This window comes from Rhinoderma darwinii, chromosome 2 (assembly GCF_050947455.1).
Source record: "Rhinoderma darwinii isolate aRhiDar2 chromosome 2, aRhiDar2.hap1, whole genome shotgun sequence".
Taxonomy (NCBI): domain Eukaryota; kingdom Metazoa; phylum Chordata; class Amphibia; order Anura; family Rhinodermatidae; genus Rhinoderma; species Rhinoderma darwinii.
Window position 1 is genome coordinate 186,478,107 of NC_134688.1, and position 25,004 is coordinate 186,503,110.

The 25,004-nt window shown below is 43.3% G+C and overlaps 1 protein-coding gene across 3 annotated transcripts in view; it reads left to right on the plus strand.

Annotated features, from left to right (window-relative positions):
• Positions 1–456: 456 nt before the first annotated feature.
• Positions 457–25,004, plus strand: part of VWA3B (von Willebrand factor A domain containing 3B) — a 164,688-nt gene continuing 140,140 nt past the window's right edge. For all 3 annotated transcript variants that reach the window (XM_075852598.1, XM_075852599.1, XM_075852601.1), the window contains exons 1-6: positions 457–584; positions 3,590–3,730; positions 5,556–5,644; positions 8,052–8,302; positions 9,539–9,695; positions 21,126–21,295. In XM_075852598.1, the coding sequence (XP_075708713.1) occupies positions 3,604–3,730; positions 5,556–5,644; positions 8,052–8,302; positions 9,539–9,695; positions 21,126–21,295 (794 nt within the window). In that variant the 5' untranslated portion in view covers positions 457–584; positions 3,590–3,603. The remainder of the gene's footprint in view (positions 585–3,589; positions 3,731–5,555; positions 5,645–8,051; positions 8,303–9,538; positions 9,696–21,125; positions 21,296–25,004) is intronic.

Consider the following 25,004-nt stretch of genomic DNA (forward strand, 5'->3'; position numbering starts at 1 on the left):
ATTTATGGCGTATTCTGTGGCTATGCCATAAATGCCTAAGTTGAAAATAACTTTGGGAAATTAAAGGAAGGTTTTGTGTTAAAAATAAATAAATCGTATTCATCTAAAGTCTCCAAGAAAGCTACTGAAGAAAGTTGGCAGGAACTTATATAGGGCTTTGATATGAAGTGCAGGACGTTTTTGCCCTGCAACCATGCCCATGAACCCCTCCCTCTAACAAAATCATACATATGCTCCTGAACTTAATTATAAAGAAGCATTTTGATAAGGGGGTTGCCCAAAATTTGCCTAAATGAAATAATTGAATGTATTGCTCAGTCACGTGGCAGGACACTTGTACGGTCTGCTGCCACCGAACGTATAGGACGGTAATCACTAGTCAGCTGCGGACAGCAAGAAACGTGCTGCGGCACCACGCCCCGCCCCTCACATTCAGCCGCGCTTTCCATCCCGCCCCTCACACGGAGGCCGCCATGTTGGAGAGGGTGTTGGCCTCTGATTGGACAGAACTTAGCAACCACCGTTTCTATAGTCAACAAGTTGCTGATCGGCTGCAGAGGATACGATACGTGCAGGAAAGTAATGTGAGTACCGGAAAATGAAACGTACACAAATGCAATAATCGCACTAATGTAATAAGTCTGTGCTGCGTTCTGCTCATTTATATTGGAAACGAAGGTTCTCAAAACCTGAAGATTTATATACATAAAGTGGTGATCATGGGGCAGGAATTTTTCTGCACTGCCTTTAGTCATCCCATTGAGGAATACTATAAACAGACCCTAAAATGGCTGATAACAGGGAGCACTTGAGTATGGAAATAAGAGAGAAACGCTATAAAGTTCATATAATTATGCAATGTCCAGTGTGTTATATGAAAGTATGGATCAAATACGGATTGTTACGTTTTTGTTTTGGAATTGTATCTGCTTCTGTTCCATATTTTGTTATGTGTTCTCTGTTTTTCATCTGTATTTGCACCGTTTTTTTACACGCCAGTATTTTGGTCAGTATTTTGCATCAGCATTTCGAAGCCAAAACCATGAGAGGGTCAAAAACACAGAAGAGGTACAAATCTTTCCATTAGACTTTTTCTCTTTGTATGTTCCACTCTTAGGGTATGTTCACACGGCCTATTTACGGACGTAATTCGGGCGTTTTTGCCCCGAATTACGTCTGAAAATAGCGCCTCAATAGCGCTGACAAACATCTGCCCATTGAAAGCAATGGGCAGACGTTTGTCTGTTCACACGAGGCGTAATTTACGCGCCGCTGTCAAATGACGGCGCGTAAATAGACGCCCGCGTCACAGAAGTGACCTGTCACTTCTTTGGCCGTAATTGGAGCCGCTATTCATTGACTCCAATGAATAGCAGCGCTAATTACGGCCGTAATTGACGCGGCGTTCAAGCGCCTGCACATGCCGGTACGGCTGAATTTACGGGGATGTTTTCAGGCTGAAACATCCCCGTAATTTCAGCCGTTACGGACCCCCGCCGTGTGAACATACCCTTACAAACACTGACCAAAATACACAAGTGCGAATGAGGTCTAAAACATATTTTTTTTGCTATTTTTCTAATGTTGCTGAAATACGGGTGTAAAAAAACAAAACAAATGTGCACATGTAAAAATAGCGGGATTTATTTTGCTTCCATGGCAACGGTTGTTCCTCTTCCCATTTCAGCAAAATATCTCTGCATTACTGCGTAACTGAATTCTTATGATAATTCATTATTTTAACATCGTATTTGCCACTTATAAAAAGGTATTTTGCTAGGATGTGATTTTTATGTTAAAAGTTGTACCACTGTAGCAAAATAAATCTCTGCTGTCATAATTCGCAGTGAACCAACTGAAGACTAAGGGGGCGCTGTTCACGTCCTGCTTATTTTAGCCATCGGTGAAGGTGCACAAACAAATGGATCAAATGCCTTGTTTACACAAGGAAGCTTGCATTTAAAAGAGGCTGTCACCACATTATAAGTGGCCTATATTGTACATAATGAGATCGGAGCTGTAATGTAGATTACAACAGTGGTTTTGATTTAGAAAAACGATCTATTTTCACCAAGTTATGACCTATATTAGATTTAGGCTAATGAGCTTCTTAATGCCCAACTGGGCGTGTTTTACTTTTGACCAAGTGGGTGTTGTGGAGAGAAGTGTATGACGCTGACCAATCAGTGACCAATCAGCATCATGCACTTCTCCCCATTCATTTACTCTGCACATAGTGATCCTGCGTTGTTCACTATGTGCAGTCACATACACACACATTAACTTTACTGAAGTGCCTTGAGAGTTAATAGACATCGCGTCCAGCCAGGACGGGATGTCTATTCACAATCCCGACACTTCGGTAACGTTTGTGTGTGACTTACAGCACAGCAAGCGTAATCTTGCGAGATCTCGCTGTAAATGACAGCACAGGGTGATCTCGATGTGCTGTGCTATAAATACGACACAAACGTTAGCGAAGTGTCGGGATTGTGAATAGACATCGCGTCCTGGTTGGACATGATGTCTATTCACTTTCAAGACACTTCAGTAACGTTAATGTGTGAGTATCTGACTGCACCTAGTGAACAACACAGGATCACTATGTGCAGAGTAAATGAATGGGGAGAAGTGCATGACGCTGATTGGTCACTGATTGGTCAGCGTCATACACTTCTCTCCACAACGCCCACTTGATCAAAAGTAAAACACGCCCAGTTGGGCATTAAGAAAGTCATTAGCATAAAGCTCAAATAGGCCATAACTTGGTGAAAAATGATCGTTTTTCTAAATAAAAAACACTGCTGTAATCTACATTACAGCGCCGATCTCATTATGTAAGAGATAGGCCACTTATAATGTATAAAATTTATATTTTATGCTTTTTTAAACAATTTTTTATTTTGGAGAATGTTTTTGTTATTCTAAATTTAGGTGCAGGGCTTCTGATATGCAAATCAAATTAGAATTTGTACACATTTTGTTGCAACATTTTTGTAACCTTACTGTTGCATAATGAATCATAACACAGTAAAATTATTTTATTCTTCATTAACAGAATCTGATAGAATTGGCAGATTATGAAACATTATGGATTAGGCTAAATTCACACTAGCGTTATTATACGTTTACCTCTCTTCCGTCAGAGGAAGAGATGATTGAAAGCTTAACGGAAAGCAACGGTTCCGTTAGAATTACGATTGATTTAGATTGTAATTCTTTTGTTTCAGTTGCTTTCCGTTTGTCTCCGTTCGCTAGGTTTCCGTTTTTTGACGGAAGCAAAAGTGCAGTTTGCAGAACTAAATAAACAGAACAGAAATAAAAGAATTATCATTGATATCAATGGTAATTCTAACGGATCCGTTGCTTTCCGTTTAAGCATTCGATCATCTTTTTCTCTGACGAAAGAGAGCTAAACAGATAGTAACGCAAGTGTGAACTTAGCCTTACTCATTGGTCTGTTTCACATTTTATGAGACTTAAGATTATTTTGCAGTTCTTTTGCTGTAAATATTTATCAGACTCAGAATTCTTTGGACTGTTAGCTTTCTAAAAAAGTAATTGCGCTGAATTTATATAATTTTTTCAGTATCTAGATGACTGATGTCTTCAAATATGGATGCAGCAGCACAAGTTTCATCAGCAATATGGCTGCAGTCCTTTGGCCTCAGTAAGAAGAAACTTACAATGCCTAAAATCCTGGCACGGCTTGGTTTTCAGCAGAAGGAAGGTCAGTCATACAATCCATTTCTTTTGTTATTTCTAGAAAAATAAATTGGAGAAAGTTAACAATATTTAGATTCAACTGCAAGAAGTCCATCAAGCGCCAGCGCCACAATGCGATGCAGGTAGTGCAACACAGCAAACAAACAGCGATCTTTGGCGTGCGACCTGTGTAGTGGCTAAAGTCACTGTGTAGCCCTAGCCTAAAGCTGGTTTAGTGTGGGTACACTAAAGCTGAAACTACAATTAAAAATTGAAAGCGTATTTCCACGCTAAAATAAACATACGTTTTCAGCTGACCAAAGTTCTCATTATAATAATATTAGAAACCATGAGAAAAAGGAGTCATAAACTATAAGTACACAAAGAAAAATAATTTTATTGTTACATTCGAAAGTACACAAATATAAAAACACAAATACACAACGAGATGTTTTAAAATTGAAAGTAGATAGGTGGGTCAGGTATCAAAAAACCCTCAACACGGGTATGCCATAAATACACAAACATGAGAGGTTCCGTTAGTATATAGATATGTGGGGGAGAGAAAGCACATCGCCATAACATACAGACAGTGCTGGTTTACTGAAACGGAATCTGCGCCATCTCTCCACCAAGTAGTACATGCACACAAGCAGTAGGTGAAATAACGTCTACAAACTAGTAGCAAGAGAGTTACATCTAACTCTTCAGAAACATGGTTCCAGAAATAGAGCAAGCCGCATTCCAAGAGCCGTAACGTTTTTATTTTTCCGTCAATGTGGCCGTATTGGGGCTTGATTTTTGCGGGACAATGTGTAGTTTTCATTAGTGCTATTTTGGGGTGGGGTACATAGGACTTATAGATTAATTTTTATTTAATTTTTTATGGGGGGAATGGGAGAAAAGAGAGCATTTTGCCGTAGTTTTTTGCGTTTTTTTTTTGGACGCCGTTCATCCGGCGGTTTAATTAATGTGTTCATTTTATTGGTCAAGTTGTTACGATCGCGGGGATACCATATATGTGTATGTGTGATTTGTTTTGACACTTTTACTAAATAAAACCACTTTTTGGGCAAAAAAAGTAGTTTTATTTGATTTTCACTGTAATTATTATTATTTTTTTTTCACCAACTTTATTTAACTGATTGACATTTTTTTTTTTAGTCCCACCAGGGGACTTCACTATGCGATGTGCCGATCGCATATATAATGCTTTGGTATACTTAGTATACCAAAGCATTATTGCCTGTCAGTGTAAAACTGACAGGCAACCTTTTAGGTCATGCCTCCGGCATCGCCTAACAGGCAGATGCTGAAGGCAGACCTAGGTGTCTTTGTTAGACCCCCCGCTACCATGGAAACCCGACGGCGACCCGCGATTTGTTTGCGGGGGCGCCGATGGGGTGACAGAGGGAGCTCCCTCCCTCTGTCAAACACATTAGATGCCGCTGTCACTATTGACAGCGGCATTTAATGGGTTAAACTGCCGGAATCGGAGCGCGCTTCGATTCCGGCAGTTGCAGCGGGAGCCAGGCTCTGTATAACAGCCGTGCTCCTGCCGCTGATCGCGTGGGTACAGTCTCAGTAACCGCGCCATCACAGGACGGATATATCCGTCCTCCTGCGCGAACTAGCAGCTGCAGAGGACGGATATATCCGTCCTTCGGCGTTAAGAGGTTAAGAAATGAAGGCAAGTGTGATAGTGAAGTATGTGTGGCATAATACTTGATGTTTTTGTGTTAAGACATACCCGAAGAACCCGTCATATAACTTAATTCATTTTTATTCGCCATTGGTAATCATAAATAAAGTTTTTAATGGTTTGAGTCATACTACTTTTATTTCCACAGATTATGTAAACAAACTAGGCCGCCCAGTGTCCTCGCGGTATTCTCATGGTCTTTTCCAACAGTTCACCAGCAAGGGTAAAATCTACAATGTAAGTGTGCAAAAATATGCAGAGCAGATTACAGGATATCACTCTTCTAATAACCAATGAAGTGTAGACATGCATAATACATGTGTCATATTGCAATTATTCACCAAGGATATAAACAAATTCTAACGGATAGGCAGACACAGCCTGCTTCAGTTAGCCCATGTTCAGACGTGGCAGAATTTTTCCGCTGCAAATGTTAGTGCAGATTTGGGGCAATTACGCAACGAATCTGCACCACCATTTTCATACTTGACAGGTAATTCAGACGTTGCAGAAAAGACAGTGGACTTGCCACAGATTTCAGTTTTTGCATTGCAAAGGCTAAAATCTGCAGTGAAATTCCGCTTCTTCTCCGCAATGTAATGTGCATGCTGCGGAGGGAAAATTCTGCACTGCAGCCTAATTTCCGCACAGTTATTTTCTGCAACGTCTGAACTAACTTTCCTGAAAATGTATAGAAACAAATGTAAAAAACGGCTGCTGAAGAATTCCACTGCGGACTGTCCGCAGGGGAATTCAATAGCAATTCCGCCACGTCTAAATGTGCCCTTATAGGAGAGACCCACAATCTTGATTCTTTACAAATCGCATTTGTAAATCAAGTAATTCATTTGATAAGATCACTGTATAAATAGTAAAAGGTCGATGCATGAACATAGCTGTATCATAGGGTTTGCCTAGTGTTTAGGAAGATGCCTTTAAAGTAATCCTCTACATTTATATATATCACAGAAACAACTTTCTATGGCTCTGTTCACATCTTTGTCAGAGGCTCCATTAGGGGCCTCCATCGCAGATCCGGCAGAGATTACGCTATTGTTTCCGGTAAAACCACGGACACCCTGATGGAAAGCAATCGGAACTCAATAAAGATAATGGGTTCCGTCAGCCGCCAGAGGTGTCCGTGGTGCAACAGAACCACTGCTTCCGGTTTTCCCTTGTTCTGCTCCTCTGATGGAGCAGAACAACGGAAAGCCCTGATGCAGGTGTGAATATAGCCTATACAGTACTAGAAATTACTTAAAAAAATATATATATAAACCTAAATAAATAAAAATTCAACTTTCCCTTACGGTACTTGTCCAAAAACGTCCCAAGAAGTGTCCTGCACTTCTTTTTCGCGGGCGTCTTTTTATGCGCCGTATTTTGACAGCGACGTGTAAAATTAAGCCTCGTGGGAACAGAACACCGTAAATCCCATTGCAAGCAATGGGCAGATGTTTGGAGGCGTAATGGTGCCGTTTTTTTCAGGCGTAATTTGAGGCGTAAACGGCCCGAATTACGGCTGAAACCACTGCGTGTGAACATACCATGAGAGAGAATTAAGATCGCTTCCAGCCAGGACGTTATGTCTATTCACAATCCCGACACTTCGGTAACGTTTGTGTGGGACTTACAGCACAGCAAGCGTGATCATGCTGTAAATGACAGCACAGCGTGATCTCGATGTGCTGTGCTGTAAGTCCCACACAAATGTTACCGAAGTGTCGGTATTGTGAATAGACATCGCGTCCTGGCTGGAAGCGATGTCTATTCACTCTCAAGGCACTTGCTCCCGAGATCACACTGTGTGTGAGTACATGAATTGAGAGAAGTGTATGACGCTGATTGGTCAGCACTTCTCTTTACAACGCCCACTTGGTCAAACAGTAAAAACATGCCCAGTCATTAGCATAAATCTAAAATAGATCATAACTCCGTAAAAATTGATAGTTTTTCTAAATAAAAACCACTGCTGGGATCTACATTACAGCGCCGATTACATTATGTAAGAGATAGGCCACTTATAATGTGGTGACAGAGCCTCTTTAAAGTCTATGTACCCCTTTGAAAACGTGTTGTTTTAAAAAAAAAAAAATAAAGATGTGTATCAGAGTGATTGGTGCAACTTTCTTATTACTTGTTATTAAAAATTCTTTTTACTTTTTGAGATACAGCTGCTTTGTATCCTGTATACAAAGCAGCTGTATCTTGGGCTGAAACCTGTATCTGTCAGGTCAGCAGGACTGATGGGTTCAGTGTCAGTGGGTCCTGCGTGTCTCTGACACTAATGATCGACCTGTTATCGATTACATCTCAGTTCATCACTTAGATGTGATCGATTACAGGTGGATCCACGCAGGACCCTCTGACACTGACCTGGTGGATTCAGGTCTTTCCGCAAGACACAGCTTCTCTGTATACAGGATACAAAGCAGATTCACACGCGGCAGATTTGTTGGGCTTGCTTTTCTGCAACAAATCTGGCGCCGGTGAACATAAAATAAAACTTCTGTTCTATTGAACTTCCCCCACTTTGATTTCATGACATAAAAAATAATGAATATATAACTAAAGCAGTAAGGGAATATACTTACATACCTGCTCTGTTATGTATATGTAACGTCTATCCATTTTTAACAATTAGTTGACAGCTAAAAAAGAAGACGTTTTACAGAAGGTTGAATCTGTTACAAACATCATTGAACTTTACAATGGAAGACTCGACTGGCTGAACAGCTCTACTCGATCAGTGTTTGGAGTGGTGCAGGAACCATCTGTAATCATTATTCTCGACCTTAGTTCTACTACCAAAGAAGAACATATCCTGTGCCTGGATGTCATATGCCTTCTCATCAGAGAACAAATTGCACACATTTCCAAATTTAATCTTATTTGGTTAGTATGTCATTACAAATGGCAAATCAATCAAAAGTCAAGTATAGATTCAACAAATTTTTTCAGAATGAAGCCCTGGTTTCCATGCTTCATTCATTCATTCATTAATTAATTATTTAAAGGGGTTATCGGGGTTATTAAAATGAATGGCCTACCCATAGGATAGGCCATCAATATTAGATAGGTGGGTGTCTGAATGTTGCCCCTCCCCACCGATCAGCTGTTTGAAGGGGCCACGGCACTTGTACAAATGGGGCAGTAGTGCAATACTTTGCACAGACACTACAAATGTAACAGCACGTTCAAGTACGAACGGAGAGAAGAACCATGTAAACAATAAATAGTACAAGCACCGCGGCCCCTTTAAACAGCTGATCGGGGGGGGGGGGGGGTTGCCGATAGTGGGATCTCCACCGAACTAATATTGATCACCTATCCTAATTAGAATTGGATCCGTGCACGATACCCTCCGAGCGTCGTAGGGTTGCCACGGCAACAGTAACGCCCAGCGTGCAGGAGCATCGGGCGGGAGAGTGGACTGACAATTTAAGGCCTTATTTACACGAACGTGTGCGTTTTGCGCACGCAAAATACGCTGTGTTTTTTTGCGCGTATGGCAGTGATGAGGGGAACACACCCAGCTGCTAAGATGAGACACAGCAGGGCGCGCTTCCAACACAACCGTGCTGTTAGCTATACAGCTGACGGCTGTCAGCCGTGCAGTAGGATCTTGTGCGGGGTGGTGACTTGCCAATCATGTGAAGGTGTTATTGAGGACAGGAGTGGAGGAGAGGTAACAGACTGAGAGCTACGTAATGGTAAGAGCAGAGTTCACAGCAGCACAGAATATTTCAGGAGAGGAGCGTGCAGATGTTGAGGAGTGTATGACGCGGACTGGTCACTGATTGGTCAGCGTCATACACATAAACACGCCCAGTTAAAAACACAATACACGCCCAGTTGGACATAACGAAAAAAAAACGCCCAGTTGTCCATTTCAAAGCTCATTTGCATAAATATAAAATAGCTCATAACGTGGCCAAAAATGAAAGTTTAAAAAAAAAACAAAAAACGTTGCTGTTATCTACATTGCAGCGCCGATCACATGCAATAGGAGATAGGGGTTTGAGAATCTGGTGACAGAGCCTCTTTAAGTGTTTGACTGACCTTGGAACAGTGCATCAGCTTTAATACCTGACAAGTTCCTTGTAATCTGGTATGATATATTTTGTATAGGGTTTCACAAGAGCCAGTGAAGTGGCATCAGAAGGTTACTCCGGTCACGCCGCACTCCATAGAAGAAGCTGTGGAATGGATTTGGAACCTTCAGCACTCTCCAGTGGCCAATGTGGGAAGCACAGGCAAAGCTGTTTCAGAGGCCTTGGATGACCAGGTTGTAAAAGAAGCCAAGTTCTACAAGATAGCTTGTTTTGCAAATGTATGGTGAATGATATATATTGATTATAGGCTCATATGTGACTTTATGTCCTATGTAAATGGAACTAGGTGTAATAAAATAGTAACAATATATCTTACAAGTTCAGTTTCTATGGCCTTTTGCAGAACTAGTGTATCAGGTCACTGACACAATGCAGCTCTTATTAACACTTGCATATTAAAGTGTCACATGATCTCTGGTAAAACCATATAGATGTGTTACCTGATGTTAAAAAAAGAAGCCCATGATGTGAATGCATTATTAATGTCCTATAGTTTAATGGCAGTAAAATAAAAATGTTTGTATTCCACTTGCATCTAGATACCTGACAAATTTTGATGCAAGTTCGGTTATTTCTGTCTTTACTGAAAGCAATAAGGGTATGTTCACACACACTGTTTACGGACGTAATTCGGGCGTTTTAGCCCCGAATTACGTCCGAAAATGCGCCTCAATAGCGTCGGCAAACATCTGCCCATTCATTTGAATGGGTCTTACGATGTTCTGTTAGACGGTCATTTTTTTTACGCCCCGCTGTCAAAAGGCGGGGCGTAAAAAAGACGCCCGCGTCAAAGAAGTGTCATGTCACTTATTCACACGTAAATGGAGCCGTTTTCCATGGACTCCATGGAAAACAAGCTCCAGTTACGTCCGTATTGGACGCGGCGTTCAAGCGCCTGCACATGCCGTTACGGCTGAAATGACGGGGCTGTTTTCTCCTGAAAACATCCCCGTAATTTCGGCCGTTACGGACGCTGTAGTGTGAACATACCCTAAGGGTGATTTAGAGGGGAAGAAATCCGTATAGTTCTGCATTCTGTCCCTAAACGTAGCAGTAGACAACAACAAAAAAAAACAACTATTCCCAACAATTTTTAATTTTTTTTAACCCCATGTTAGATTTCTGTTAATTAAAAATAAATCTGACATTTTATGTCTTGCTGGAGAGTTGTACATTGTAGTAAGGCCCTGTTCGTACAGAGCATTTTGCAGGCAGAAAAAATCTGCCTCAAAATTCCTTCAGGATTTTTGAGGCAGATTTTAACCTGCCTGCACATTCTTTCTGCGTATTTCGCAGCTTTTCACCCACGGCCATTGAGCGCCGCAGGCAAAAAACGCTGCGAAAGATGCTTTCTCTGCCTCCCATTGATTTCAATGAGAGGTCAGAAGCGAAACCGCAGTACAAAAGGACGTGACGCTTTTTTTTCCCCACAAGCTGCTAAAAGCCGCTTGGGAGAAAAAAAAAACCTCCATCTCCCATAGAAATCAATGGGAGACGGCTTCAGCTGTTTTTTTATGCTGATTCCGATGCGGTTTCCGCGCCAAAAAACTCCATGTGAACTGGGCGTAATGCAGATCTTTTATGTGCAGACCCTGCTTTTTCTAAAACATATTTTGGTCACACCATCCCCAGACTCTTTTGTTTTGACGGGCTTCCAATTCCATGCTACACAAGTGATTTGTCCTAGTGACTGTTGGGTAAAATTTCAGCGTGCGGTTTTCTGACCCAACATGAGTTCTGTTTGAGTTGTAAGGGCATGTTCAGACGTGGCAAATTTGCTATGAAATACCACTGCGTGCAGGGCAGACATTACAGAAAATAACGATGCAGAAACAAGCTTGTCAATTCCGCAGCATGCACAGTCTGTTGCGGAGAAGCAGCTGATTTTCACTGCAGATTTCAGCCTTTGCAATGCAAAGACTGAAATCTGTGGCAAGTCTGCTGCTATATCCACCTTGTCTGGACGAACTGTCAAATATGCAAATTTTGCTATAGATTCATTGCGTAACTGCCCGTGCCGTGAATCTGCAGACAAATCGGCAGCGAAAAATTTCCACCACGTTTGAACATGCCCTTTGGGTTGCTGTTTTCCAACCTTAGGCCTCATTCACACGACCGTAGCCATGTGCACGCCCGTGATTTTCAGGCCGGCCGGCCGCGGAGTGTCACACGCGAGCTGCCCGCAAATCACGGGCCGTGCACATGGCCCCGTGCATTATTTCCTATGAGCCTGGACCGCAGAACACGGCCGTAATAAGACATGTCCGTTCATTCTGCGGTCCTGGCTCCTGGGCCATGCACGGACCGTGGAAACCACGGTCGTGTGCATGGACCCATAGGAATGAATAGGGCCGCAATTCCGTGGATTTTCGGGGGAATTGCGGCCGCAAAAGCACGTTTGTGTGCATGGGGCCTAACATTGAGTTTATTAACTATCCACATACTGTGTTCTTTCATATGGAAGTTCTCTCTTTTAGGGCGGATTTACACGAACGTGATTTGCGTCCGTGCAACCCGCGTGAATTTCACGCGGGTCACACGGACCTATGCAAGTTTATGGGGCAGTGCAGACTGTCCGTGATTTTTGCGCAGCGTGAGTCTGCTGCGTAAAACTCACGACAGGTTCTATATTTCTGCATTTTTCGCGCATCACGCACCCATTGAAGTCAATGGGTGCATGAAAATCACGCGCACCACACGGAAGCACTTCCGTGGGACGTGCGTTATTCGCGCAACAGCAGGAAAAAAATGAATGTAAACAGAAAAGCACCACGTGCTTTTCTGTTTACAAACATCCAAACGGAGTGTCATTTATGATGGCGGCTGCGTGAAAATCACGCAGCCGCGCACCATATGAACATGACACACGGAGCTGTTAAGTGCCTTTTGCGCACGCAAAACGCTGCGTTTTTTGCGCGCGCAAAACGCACACGCTCATGTAAATCCGCCCTAAGGCCGGATTCACACGAGCGTGTGCATCTTGCGCACGCAAAAAATGCGGCGTTTTGCGTGCGCAAAAGGCACTTAACAGCTCCGTGTGTCATCACCATATGATGCGCGGCTGCGTGATTTTCGCGCAGCCGCCATCATTATGACACTCCGTTTGGATGTTTGTAAACAGAAAAGCACGTGGTGCTTTTCTGTTTCCATTCATATTTTGACAGCTGTTGCGCGAATCACGCTCATCCCACGGAAGCGCTTCCGTGTGGTGCGCGTGACTTTCACGCACCCATTGACTTCAATGGGTGCGTGATGTGCGAAATACGCCCAAAGAACGGACATGTCGTGACTTTTTCGCAGCGGACTCACGCTGCGTAAAAATCACGCAACTGTCTGCACGGCCCCATAGACTAATAAAGGTCCGTGCGACGCGCGTGAAAATCACGCGCGTTGCACTGACGTATAACCCGTTCGTCTCAATAAGCCCTAAGCCAGAGGGGTGAGCCGCTGCAAAGGGAGGTAAGTATGTTTGAAGGACTGAAGTACACTGTGTGAGCATGTATTAACCCCTTCCCGCCACAGCCTTTTTCAGATTTTCATTTTTGTTTTTTCCTCCCCACCTTCCAAAAGCCATAACTTTTTTATTTTTCCATCGATATAGTACTATGAAGGCTTGATTTTTGCGGGACGAGTTGTAGTTTTTCGTAGCACCATTTATTGTGCCATATAATGTACTAAGAAACGGTAAAAAAAATTATTTGTGGTGTAGAAATTGTTTTTTGTGCGTCGTTTTTACAGAATTCACTGTGCAATTAAAACAACATGGTAACTTTATTCTGCGGGTCAATATGATTACGGCGATACCAAATATATATAGTTTTAAGTAAAAACCTAAGTGTAAAAATTTGTATTTATTTTGTTTCGCCAAATTCCAAGAGCCATAAAGTTTTTATTTTTCCGTCGATTAAGTGGTATGAGGGCTTATTTTTTGCGGGATAAGCTGGCGTTTACAATTTAATTTTTTTTACGGTGTTCGCCATGCGGGTTAAATAATTATATATTGTAATAGTTCAAACTTTTACGGATGCGGCGATACCAATTATGTTTATTTTATTTTTATTTTTTATTATGCTCTAGGGGAAAATGAGAAAAGGTTTTTTTTAACTTTTAATTGAATTTTTTTTTTTTACATAAAAAAACACTTTATTTTACAAATAATTTGTAACTTTTTTTTATTAATTCCCCTAGGGGACTTCAACAAGCGATCGTTAGATCGCTTGCACAATATACTGCAATACTAATGTACTGCAGTATATCGTGATTCTGACAGGCTTCATTAGGCCCCCAGGCAGCCATAGCAACCATCGCCACCCCGCAATTGCATTGCGGGGAGCGCGATGAGCTGTTAGAGGGGGTCGCCCCCGTCTAACGATTTAAATGCTGCGGTCGCTATTGACCGCGACATTTAACGAGTTAAACGAGCTCGTTACTCTGAAGTGTTGGCTGTAACATACAGCCGACACAGGCATCGTATGGAGAGGGTTCACTACGTGAGCCCGTTCCATACTTCCCCTACCCGACTTTGGCGTATGAATACGTCAAATTTCGGGAACGGGTTAAAGAGAACCTTTCACCTGCCCATACATGTGCAGCTGAGTGCAGCATGTAATAGGCAGTGCTGCACAAACCTTGTGACACTTTAAACTATGTTTCTAGCCTCCTCCGTTAGGCTCTGTTCACATCTGCGTTGGGGTTCCGGTCTGACGTTCTGTCTGAGATTTCCGTCAGAACAGGACCATGAGCAGACACAAACTGACACAGACGGAAACCAGAGATGATGGATCCAGTGCCCGTGGTTTCCATTTGTCTCTGTTGTGCACCGGACCCGTCGTTTTGCCGGAAGCAATAGCGTAGTCGACTAAGGAAGGAGGGGTTGCGATCTACAAGGGAGGGAGGTTGCAATCTACAAGGGAGGGGGGTGCGATCTACAAGGGGGGGGTGGGATATGCAAGGGGGGGTGGTGGTGGAGGTATATGCAAGGGGGAGGTTTGTAGTGGGATATGCAAGGGGGGGTGCTATTTACAGCGGGGCGGTGTGGCTATGTACTAGGAGTCTCTGCTTCCCCACGGAACAGCTGTTCTGTAATGTATAATTTTATTCAGTACAGAACAGCAGTTCCATGGGGAAGCAGAGACAGGACGGGGCAGACCAGGCAGTGACGAGACGACGGGGCAGAGCTTCCCCTTGCAGCACAGCACGACGGCGCCACTACAGAATCAATTCAACGATTCTGTTAGGGCACGGCCAGACGTGGCAGAGTTTTTCCGCTGCAAATGTTGGTGCAGATTTGGGGCATTTACACAACGAATCTGCACCAGCATTTGCATATTTGACAGGTAATTCAGACGTTGCAGAAATCACAGCGGACTTGCCACAGATTTCAGTTTTTGCATTGCAAAGGCTGAAATCCGCAGTGAAATTCTGCTTCTCCGCAACAGTCAGTGCATGCTGCGGAGGGAAAATTCCGCACCGCAGCCTATGGTCCGCAGCGGAGTTTTCCGCATCATCTGAACTAACTTGCCAGAAAATGTATTGAAACAAATGTAAAAAACGGCCGCTGGAGAATTCCACTGTGGACTCTCCGCAGCGGAATTCCACCACATCTGGCCGTGCCCTTAAAAAACAATCGTGAGTGCCCAGGAGGGCAAATTAATTCAATTCATTAGATTAATCGTCCAGCCCTACCCTGAACGATCAATGGGGCGTTTCCTTTTTTTGTAAATAGCACGGGGCGTGATACTTAGCGCTCTGACAGTGTCCAATCAGCTACAGACAGTATCAGAGCGGCTTGTGCTGTGTGATCTCTCCGCGAGATCAAACAATAAATAAAACGCCCCATTGACAGTAAAGGGTTTATTTACATATCGGCAGCCAAATATAACGGCACCGATATCTAAATAACGGAGGAGGCTAGAAACATGGTTTAAAGGGACACAAGGTTTGTGAAGCCCTGCCTATCACATGCTGCACTTAGCTGCACATGTATGGGCAGGTGAAAGGATCTCTTTAAAGGGAATGTGTCGCGAATTAAACCATTTTTTTAAGTGTCGTTACTTATTTCTATTATATTTTTTTACGTTTTTTGGTGTATTTTTTTTTTCTTCCATATGGTGGAAAGTATTAAAAATCAAATAATAATTTTACATGTTTTCCTATCTTGGCCACCAGGGGGAGCATTTCCCAGAATTAGGCATCATTTACACGAGTGTAATATACGCGCGTGCTTTTCACGCGTGTCGTACGCACCTATATTACTCTATGGGGCAGTGCAGACAGTCCGTGGGTTTTGCGCAGCGTGAGTGCGCTGCGTAAAACTTACGATATGTTCTATATTTCAGCGTTTTTCGCGCATCACACACCCATTGGAGTCAATGGGTGCGTGAAAACCATGCAGGTCGCACGGAAGCACTTCCGTGCGAACTGCGTGATTCGCGCATCAGCTGTCAAACTCTGAATGTAAACAGAAAAGCACCACGTGCTTTTCTGTTTACAAACATCCAAACGGAGCGTCATAATGATGGCGGCTGTGCGAAAATCACGCAGCCGCGCATCATACACTGATGACACACGCAGCTGTTAAGTGCATTTTGCTGTAAATGTGGGAGGGAATCTCACCCCCCTCTCCCACAAGCCAGGAAAAGGTGTCTTCAAATTGCTAAGCAGTGTCCGGCAGCCATTTTGGGTGTGATTCTGCAGCTGGCAGAAGTTATAGGACACACCAAAAGGCTAAGTGTATGTTCACACGCTTAGGGTATGTTCACACGGCCAAATTACGGACGTAATTCGGGTGTTTTACGCCTGGAATTACGTCCGAAATTACGGCTTGAATGCGTTGACAAACATCTGCCCATTGAAAGCCAATTACGTCCGTAATGGACGCGGCGTTCAAGCGCCTGCATATGCCGTTACGGCTGAAATGACGGGGCTGTTTTCTCCTGAAAATAGCCCCGTAATTTCGGCCGTAACGGACGTGCACGTGTGAACATACCCTTACTAAACAAAGGGAAAACAGCTCCTGATTTTCAGCCATTTGTTAATCAAACTCACGTTTTTTAACGGCCGTTTTTGGAGCTGGTTTTCTATAAAGTCAATGAAAAACGGCTCCAAAAACGTCCCAAGAAGTGATGTGCACTTCATTTTGGTGGGCGTCTTTTTACGTGCCGGTTTTGGAAAACGAAAACAACCACGTAAAAAATGCCCTGTCTGAACAGAACGCTGTATTTCCCATTGAAAGTAATGGGCAGATGCTTGTAGGCGTTCTGCTTCCGATTTTTCAGCTGTAAACATTGTGTGTGAACATACCCTTAGGGCTTATTCAGACGAACGGGATATAAGTCCGTGCAACGCGCGTGATTTTCACGCGCGTTGCACAGACCTATATTAGTCTATGGGGCTGTGCAGACAGTTGCGTGATTTTTACGCAGCGTTAGTCCGCTGCGTAAAAGTCACGACATGTCCGTTCTTTGGGCGTTTTTCACGCATCATGCACTCATTGAAGTCAATGGGTGCGTGAAAACCACGCATGTCACACGGAAGCATTTCCTTGCGAACAGCGTGATTCGCGCAACAGCAGTGAAAAGGATGAATGAAAACAGAAAAGCACCACGTGCTTTTCTGTTTACAAACATCCAAACGGAGTGTCATAATGATGGCGGCTGTGCGAAAATCACGCAGCCGCGCATCATATGCTGCTGACACATGGAGCTGTTAAGTGCCTTTTGCGCAGGCAAAACGCAGCGTTTTTTTTGCGTGCGCAAAAAGCACACGCTCGTGTGAATCCAGCCTTAGGCCGGGTTTACATGAGCGTGTGCGTTTTGCGCATGCAAAAAAAGCGGCTTTTTGCGTGCGCAAAAGCCACTTAACAGCTCCGTGTGTCAGCAGCATATGATGCGAGGCTGCGTGATTTTCGCGCAGCCGCCATCATTATGACACTCCGTTTGGATGTTTGTAAACAGAAAAGCACGTGGTGCTTTTCTGTTTTCATTCATCCTTTTCACTGCTGTTGCGCGAATCACGCTGTTCGCACGGAAGTGCTTCCGTGTGACATGCGTGGTTTTCACGCACCCATTGACTTCAATCGGTGCGTGATGGGCGAAAAACGCTCATAGAACGGACATGTCGTGACTTTTACGCAGCGGACTCACGCTGTATGAAAATCACGCACCTGTCACACACACACACACACACACACACACACACACACACACACACACACACACACACACACACGGGAAAAGTCTTAAAGGGGTCGTCCAGGAAAACATGGCGCCGCACCTGTCCTCAGGTCGTGTGTGGTATTACAGCTCTGCCCTATTCACTTCAATGGAGGTGAACTGCAATACCAGACACAACCTGAGGACAGGTGCGGCGCTGTGTCTCCAATCCGGACACTCCTTCTGTCCTGAGATGACCCGACGGGGGAGGCGGGTGTCAGAGCCACCCACCGCCATCACTGCAGACAGAACCATACAACTACGGCATGAGGGCAGGGCTTGTCCTGAGTGCACTGTCTCTTGTTATGGACAGATTTATAGTCACATGAACCCCATCTGATGAACCGGTAACCTAGGTCCGATCACATGACAGAGGGGGATCACCAAAAACGCTGTACACCCTCAGCCCGTCCATCCAGCCCTTTCCTGGTTATATCTGCTTCTGGGAAAGCTGGGTAATCACCATTACCCCTCCTACTGGAGTGTTTGGGGATGTGACTAATGAACCTCTCACACTCCAGTAGGAGTGCTAATGGTGGTCACCCAGCTTTCCCAGACCCCTGAACGGTAAATCTCTCTAGTTGTGCTGAGACTGTTTGGGAATGTGACTAATGAACCTCTCAGTCTCAGCACAACTAGAGAGATTTATCGTTCAGGGGTCTGGGAAAGCTGGGTGACCAACATTACCCTTCCTACTGGAGTGTGAGAGGTTCATTAGTCACATCCCCAAACACACTCCAGTAGGAGGGGTAATGGTGGTCACCCAGCTTTCCCAGACCCCTGAACGGTAAATCTCTCTAGTTGTGCTGAGACTGTTTGGGAATGTGACTAATGAACCTCTCAGTCTCAGCACAACAAGAGAGATTTATCGTTCAGGGGTCTGGGAAAGCTGGGTACCACACTAACAGCGGGCATACTGTTTATCACGCAGCTTTCCCAGGACAGTTACATCATGTGTCCTTTATACAGAGTCTCCTGCACGACTACAGGGGGGCCCGTCGGGTGGGGGGCCCGTTGGGAGAGGGGCCCGTCGGGGGGGGGGGGCGGCCAGCGGGGGTCACGAGAGCGGCGGTCTGTGAGAGAGAGAGAGGGACAGACGGAGAAACACACATCTTACCTGCAGTGCAGCTGGTCTTCATGATGGCGCCTGCTATCTCCCTGCAAACAGCTGCTCTGCTGTGTGACTCTGACCTGCGTCTGCGCAGTACAGAGCCAGAGAGCAGAATCAATGGAACGGCTACCGTTCATTGACTCCTATGCACTGTAGCTGCCGTATTCAATCTCTGTATGTGTCATTAATCGACACATACAGAGATGAAAAACAAAATGGCAGCCCCCATAGTGAAGTAAAAGTTAGAAAAAAGAAAAAAGTAAAACACAAACACACAAATAAATAAAATTTATTTTAATAACATACTAAAAGCAATATTATATAAAAAAAATTTTTTCGCGACACCCGTCCTTTAAAGAGGCTCTGTCACCACATTATAAGTGGCCTATCTTGTACATAATGTGATCGGCGCTGTAATGTAGATTACAGCAGTGTTTTTTATTTAGAAAAACGATAATTTTTGACGGAGTTATGACCAATATTAGATTTATGCTAATGACTTTCTTAATGAACCATTGGGCGTGTTTTACTTTTTGACCAAGTGGGCGTTGTGGAGAAAAGTGTACGACGCTGACCAATCAGCGTCATACACTTCTCTCCATTTATTCTGCACATAGTGATCTTACTAGATCACTATGTGCAGCCACATACACACACATTAACGTTACTCAAGTGTCCTGACAGTGAGTAGAGATCACTACCAGCCAGGACGTGATGTCTATTCAGAATCCTGAAACTTCGGTAACGTTTGTGTGAGATTTACAGCAAGGCAAGCGTAATTTCGTTTTAAATGACAGTTTACAGCGTAATCTAGCGAGATTACGCTTGCCTTTCTGTGAATCTTACACAAACGTTACCGAAGTGTCAGGATTCTGAATAGATATCCCGTCCTGGCTGGAAGCGATGTCTATTACCTCTCAGGACACTTGAGTAACGTTAATGTGTGTGTATGTTGCTGCACATAGTGATCTAGCAAGATCAATATGTGCGGTGTAAATGAATGGAGAGAAGTGTATGAATCTGATTGGTCACTGATTGGTCAGCGTCATACACTTCTCTCCACAACGCCCACTTGGTCAAAAAGTAAAACACGCCCAGTTGTCCATTAAGAAACTCATTAGCATAAAGCTAATATAGGCCATAACTCAGTCAAAAATGATTGTTTTTCTAAATAAAAAACACTGCTGTAATCTAGATTACAGCACCAATCACATTATGTAGGAGATGGGGCACTTATAATGTGGTGACAGAGCCTATTTAAGTGGTTCCTGATCCACTTTATAAAGAGCCATGTAATACTACAGAAGGAATTTAGACATGCTGATAGGTACTCCCAGTGATAGCTAATCATCAGTGGTTCCACTAGCCGGCCCCCCAAAATTCAGCCGGAGGGGCTTCTTTATTTTTTTATTTATTTTTTCGAAAATGAGATCCAGAATGGAAAAGAAGCATGAATGAAACAATGTGTGTTTATCGTTTGGATTCATTTCTTAAGGTATATTCACACAGCTTATTTTCAGGCGTATAAACAGCTTTCCCACTGTTTCGCAATACGGCAATGTGTATGAGGCTTTAACCTAAACATAAACTCTTCAGATAAGTTATTTTTTCCCCTGTTTTACAACATTCTTCTGATGTGCTTGAAATGCTGAACTGAGACTAAATAGTTAAACAGCATTGATTCTTCACCCCAATTAGGCTTCGTTCACATCTGCGTCAGGGTTCCATTCATGGGTTCCATCAGACCTTTCCGTCAGGGGAACCTATGAATGGAAACCATAGCTTTCCGTTTGCATTAACATTGATTCCAATGGTAATGCTTCCATTGCTAATGGCTCCGTTTGTCTCCGTTCTGTAAGGTTTCTGTTTTTCCGGCAGAATCAATAGCGAGGTCGACTACGCTATTGATTCCGCCAATAAAACGGAAACCTTACGGAACGGAGACAAACGAAAACCATTAGTAACGGAAGCATTACCATTGGAATCAATGGTAATGCAAACGGAAAGCTGTGGTTTCCGTTTGGTTTCCGTTTATGGGTTCCCCTAACGGAGAGGTCTGACAGAACCCATGAACGGAACCCTGACGCAGATGTGAACGAAGCCTTACTGGTAAAACTTTGTAAAGTGTACTGTAATGATCAGATTTGTTTGACACAAATGTGATGTAATGTAATGTAGTTATGGCTTCATATACCTCTAACTTTATACTGCAGCAGGTTCATCGTGAACATTTAAATGTGACCTATGTAAAATATTTACAGATGTATTTTATATTGCAGGCTGACGCAGTTTACTACTTCACTGTTGGGGATGCTTCTGTGTCAAAGATACAGAAATTGAAGCAAGGCTTAGAAAACAACCCTTGTCCACTGCATATTGTGTGCTACAACCCACATAAAACCGAGACTGTAGCTATGTTGAGTGAGTTAAGTCGTCAAACATCAGGAAGGTATGTAGTAATGAACTAAAATATTATGTATATGGAAGGTTTTCGAAAATAAATTTTGCTATTTTAGCTTCATTCATATCACGTTTTTGCCATAAGTTTAGCATATAAGGCGATAAAAGTTCTCAATGTATATGTTAAATGGAGCCTTTGATGTCATGCATTTAACCTAAACGTCATGAGCTTTTCATGACATATACGTTAAACGGATGCCGTAATAGCCTAAGGGTGATGGATGCCACAGGCATTTGTGTGGTCAATGGTATTTTTTAGTGCCAGTAATCTTCCTGGCAAGTTAGCGGGTGCATTTTATAAATGCCCTAAAATAAAGAGTTATCCCTGGTGACAGATGCTATTTAGTACCTGTTCCAATGTCTTAGGTACTGTACACATTGGTGATTTTCCTGGTCTATCAGGTTCTGTTACTTTTTTATGCTAAGTATAAAATCTGCACTGATATTCTTATTGCAAAAAAATACCAGAACCTCAACGGACAACTGATTGACCCCAGTAAAGGAATTGAATGGGATTCGCTTTTGTTGTTTTTATCATTAAATTTAGGAATATTTTTTTATTAATGGACAGAGATGTATTTGCAAGCATGTACATAATGCCGGCAAATTTGTCTATGTGCATGAAACCTAACCTAGACAAAAACTGATCTTTTAGGGCATGGCCAGACGTGGCGTGTTTCTGCCGCCACTGTCCGCATCAATGCCGCACATAATCTGCATTGCACATTCTGTTGCGGCTTTGCCTAAAATGGGCAGGAAATTGATGTGGATTAGCCATTGCGTATTGAGGTGAAAGTACTTCCCTTCTCTCTATCAGTGCAGGATAAAGAGAAGAGACAGCTCTTTCCCTAGTAAAATAAATTCATACTTACCCGGCCGTTGTCTTGGTGACGCGTCCCTCTTTCGACATCCAGCCCGACCTCCCTGGATGACGCGGCAGTCCATGTGACCGCTGCAGCCTGTGATTGGCCTGTGATTGGCCGCAGCCGTCACTTGGACTGAAACGTCATCCCGGGAGGCCGGACTGAAGGAAGAAGCAGGGAGTTCTCGGTGAATAGGAACTTCTATTTTTTTAACACGTTGATCTATATTGTGATCGGAAGTCACTGTCCAGGATGCTGAAACAGTTACTGCCGATTGCTTAACTCTTTCAGCACCCTGGACAGTGACTATCTCCTGACGTCGCCTAGCAACGCTCCTGTAATTACGGGTGCACACACGTAGTCACCCATAATTACGGGAGCCCCATTGACTTCTATGGGCCTGCCCGTGTCGTAATAACAGCCCGTGATTACGGGCGTTTTGACGTTAGTGTGCATGGAGCCTCAGTCTGGCTATAGACCTAGAAATACATAGGTCCAGCCAGAATGAAGAAATGTAATGTTCTTAAAACCAATATGCTACGCAACACACATAACATCTGCGGATTTCATTGCGGAATTTTGAATCTCCATTGAAGAGTCCGCAACAAGTCCGCAACAGCCAGTGTATGCTGCAGACACCAAATTCCGCACCGCAGCCTATGGTCCGCATCTGAGTTTTCCGCAACATGTGCACGAACCTAACTAAAAAGCAGTGGAAAGCAATGGAGAATATGTCCGCTGCGGAATACTTCAGCGGACTGTCCGCAGCGGAATTCCAGAGAAATTCCGCCACGTCTGGCCATGCCCTAAATCTTCAATCCAGATTCACACATGCATTTTAGGCCTTGTTCTCACTGTGCAGTTTTGATGATGTTTTTGATCCTTTTTTTTTTTTTTAAACCCAAAACTGAGACTGGATCCTAAAAAAAATAAAAATAATGTAAAGTCCTTGCGTTTAACTTTTCCTCTCTTTATCACCTATGGTTTAAGGTGTTTTTGAAACTATATTGAAAACATTTTTAATTCTATGGAGAAAAACACCAGAAAAAAATTCCAGCCCCTCCGTTTTGTTTTGAAAACAAAATGCCTCTGATGACAACATGCCATAAAAACAGAACAAACCAAAAACGCTGTATATGTGGACATTCTTATTATGTCATATAGACTCCCAGCAGACTGCAGTGTTTCAGCGTGGAAAAAAATTCCCCAAGATACAAATTGCAAAAAAGTTTAAAAAAGACGCCAATACAATGTGTGTGAAACCGGCCTAAGGCCATGTCCAGACGTAGCGGAATTTGTCCGCTGCAAATGTTGGTGCAGTTTCGGGGCAATTACGCAACGAATCTGTACCAACATTTGCATATTTGACAGGTAATTCAGATGTTGCAGATATCACAGCGGACTTGCCTCAGATTTCAGTTTTTGCATTGCAAAGGCTGAAATCCGCACTGAAATTCCGCTTCTTCCCTGCACTGCAGCCTAATTTCCACACAGTTATTTTCTGCAACGTCTGAACTAACTGTCCTAAAAATGTATAGAAACAAATGTAAAAAACGGCTGCTGCAGAATTCCACTGCAGGCTGTCCGCAGCGGAATTCAACTGTAATTCCGCCACGTCTGAATGTGCCCTTAGACTTTCTTTAACCCCTTCCCGCTCCTTGACGTACTATTACGTCATGGCAGCTGTATCGTTCGCGCTCCATGACGTAATAGTACGTCACGGGAGTAACGGCCGTTTCGGCCGTCCTCCCGACACATACAGGAGCTGTGACGCTGCTGTCTTGTTCAGCAGCTGTCACAGCTCCTACAGCGGGGACCGATCGCTGTGTCCCCGCTGATTAACCCCTTAAAAGCCGCGTTCTATAGAGATCGCGGCTTTTTAGGGGTTAAGCTGCCATCGCCGGCCTGCTACGCGATAGCGGCCGGCGATGGTGACTATGGCAACCAGACACCAAACAATGGCGTCCGGCTATGCCATAGACGGAAGCCTAGAGGGTCCTGACAACGTCAGGACCCACTATGCTTGCTGTCAGTGAGTAGCTGACAGTTCTAATACACTGCACTACGCATGTAGTGCAGTGTATTAGAATAGCGATCAGGGCCTCCTGCCCTCAAGTCCCCTAGTGGGACAAAGTAATACAGTAAAAAAAAAGTTAAAAAAAGATGTGTAAAAATAAGAAAATAAAAGATTTAAAAGTAATAAAAGTAAAAATCCCCGTTTCCCTTATCAGTCCTTTATTATTAATAAAAATATATAAACAAACAAACTATACATAATTGGTATCGCCGCGTCCGTAACGGCCTGAACTACAAAATTATTTCGTTATTTATCCTGCACGATGAACGCCGTAAAATAAAATAATAATAAACCGTACCACAATCACAATTCTTTGGTCACTTCACCTCCCAAAAAATGGAATAAAAAGAGATCAAAAAGTCGCATGTACCTAAAAATGGTACTGATCGAAACTACAGTTCGTTACGCAAAAAATAAGTCCTTGCACGGCTTGATGGATTGAAAAATAAAAACGTTCTGGCTCTTAGAATAAGGTAACACAAAAAGTGAATGACTGTTTACAAAACGTATTTTATTGTGCAAACGCCATAAGACATAGAAAAAAACTATAAACATCTGGTATCGACGTAATCGTATCGCCCCGCAGAATAAAGTGAATATGTCATTTATAGCGCACGGTGAACGCTGTAAAAAAAATAGAATAAAAAAACAATAGTAGAATTGCTGTTTTTTAGTCACCACGCCACCTAAAAATAGAATAAAAACTGATCAAAAAGCCGCATGCACCCCAAGAAAACTACAATGGATTCCTCAAGGGG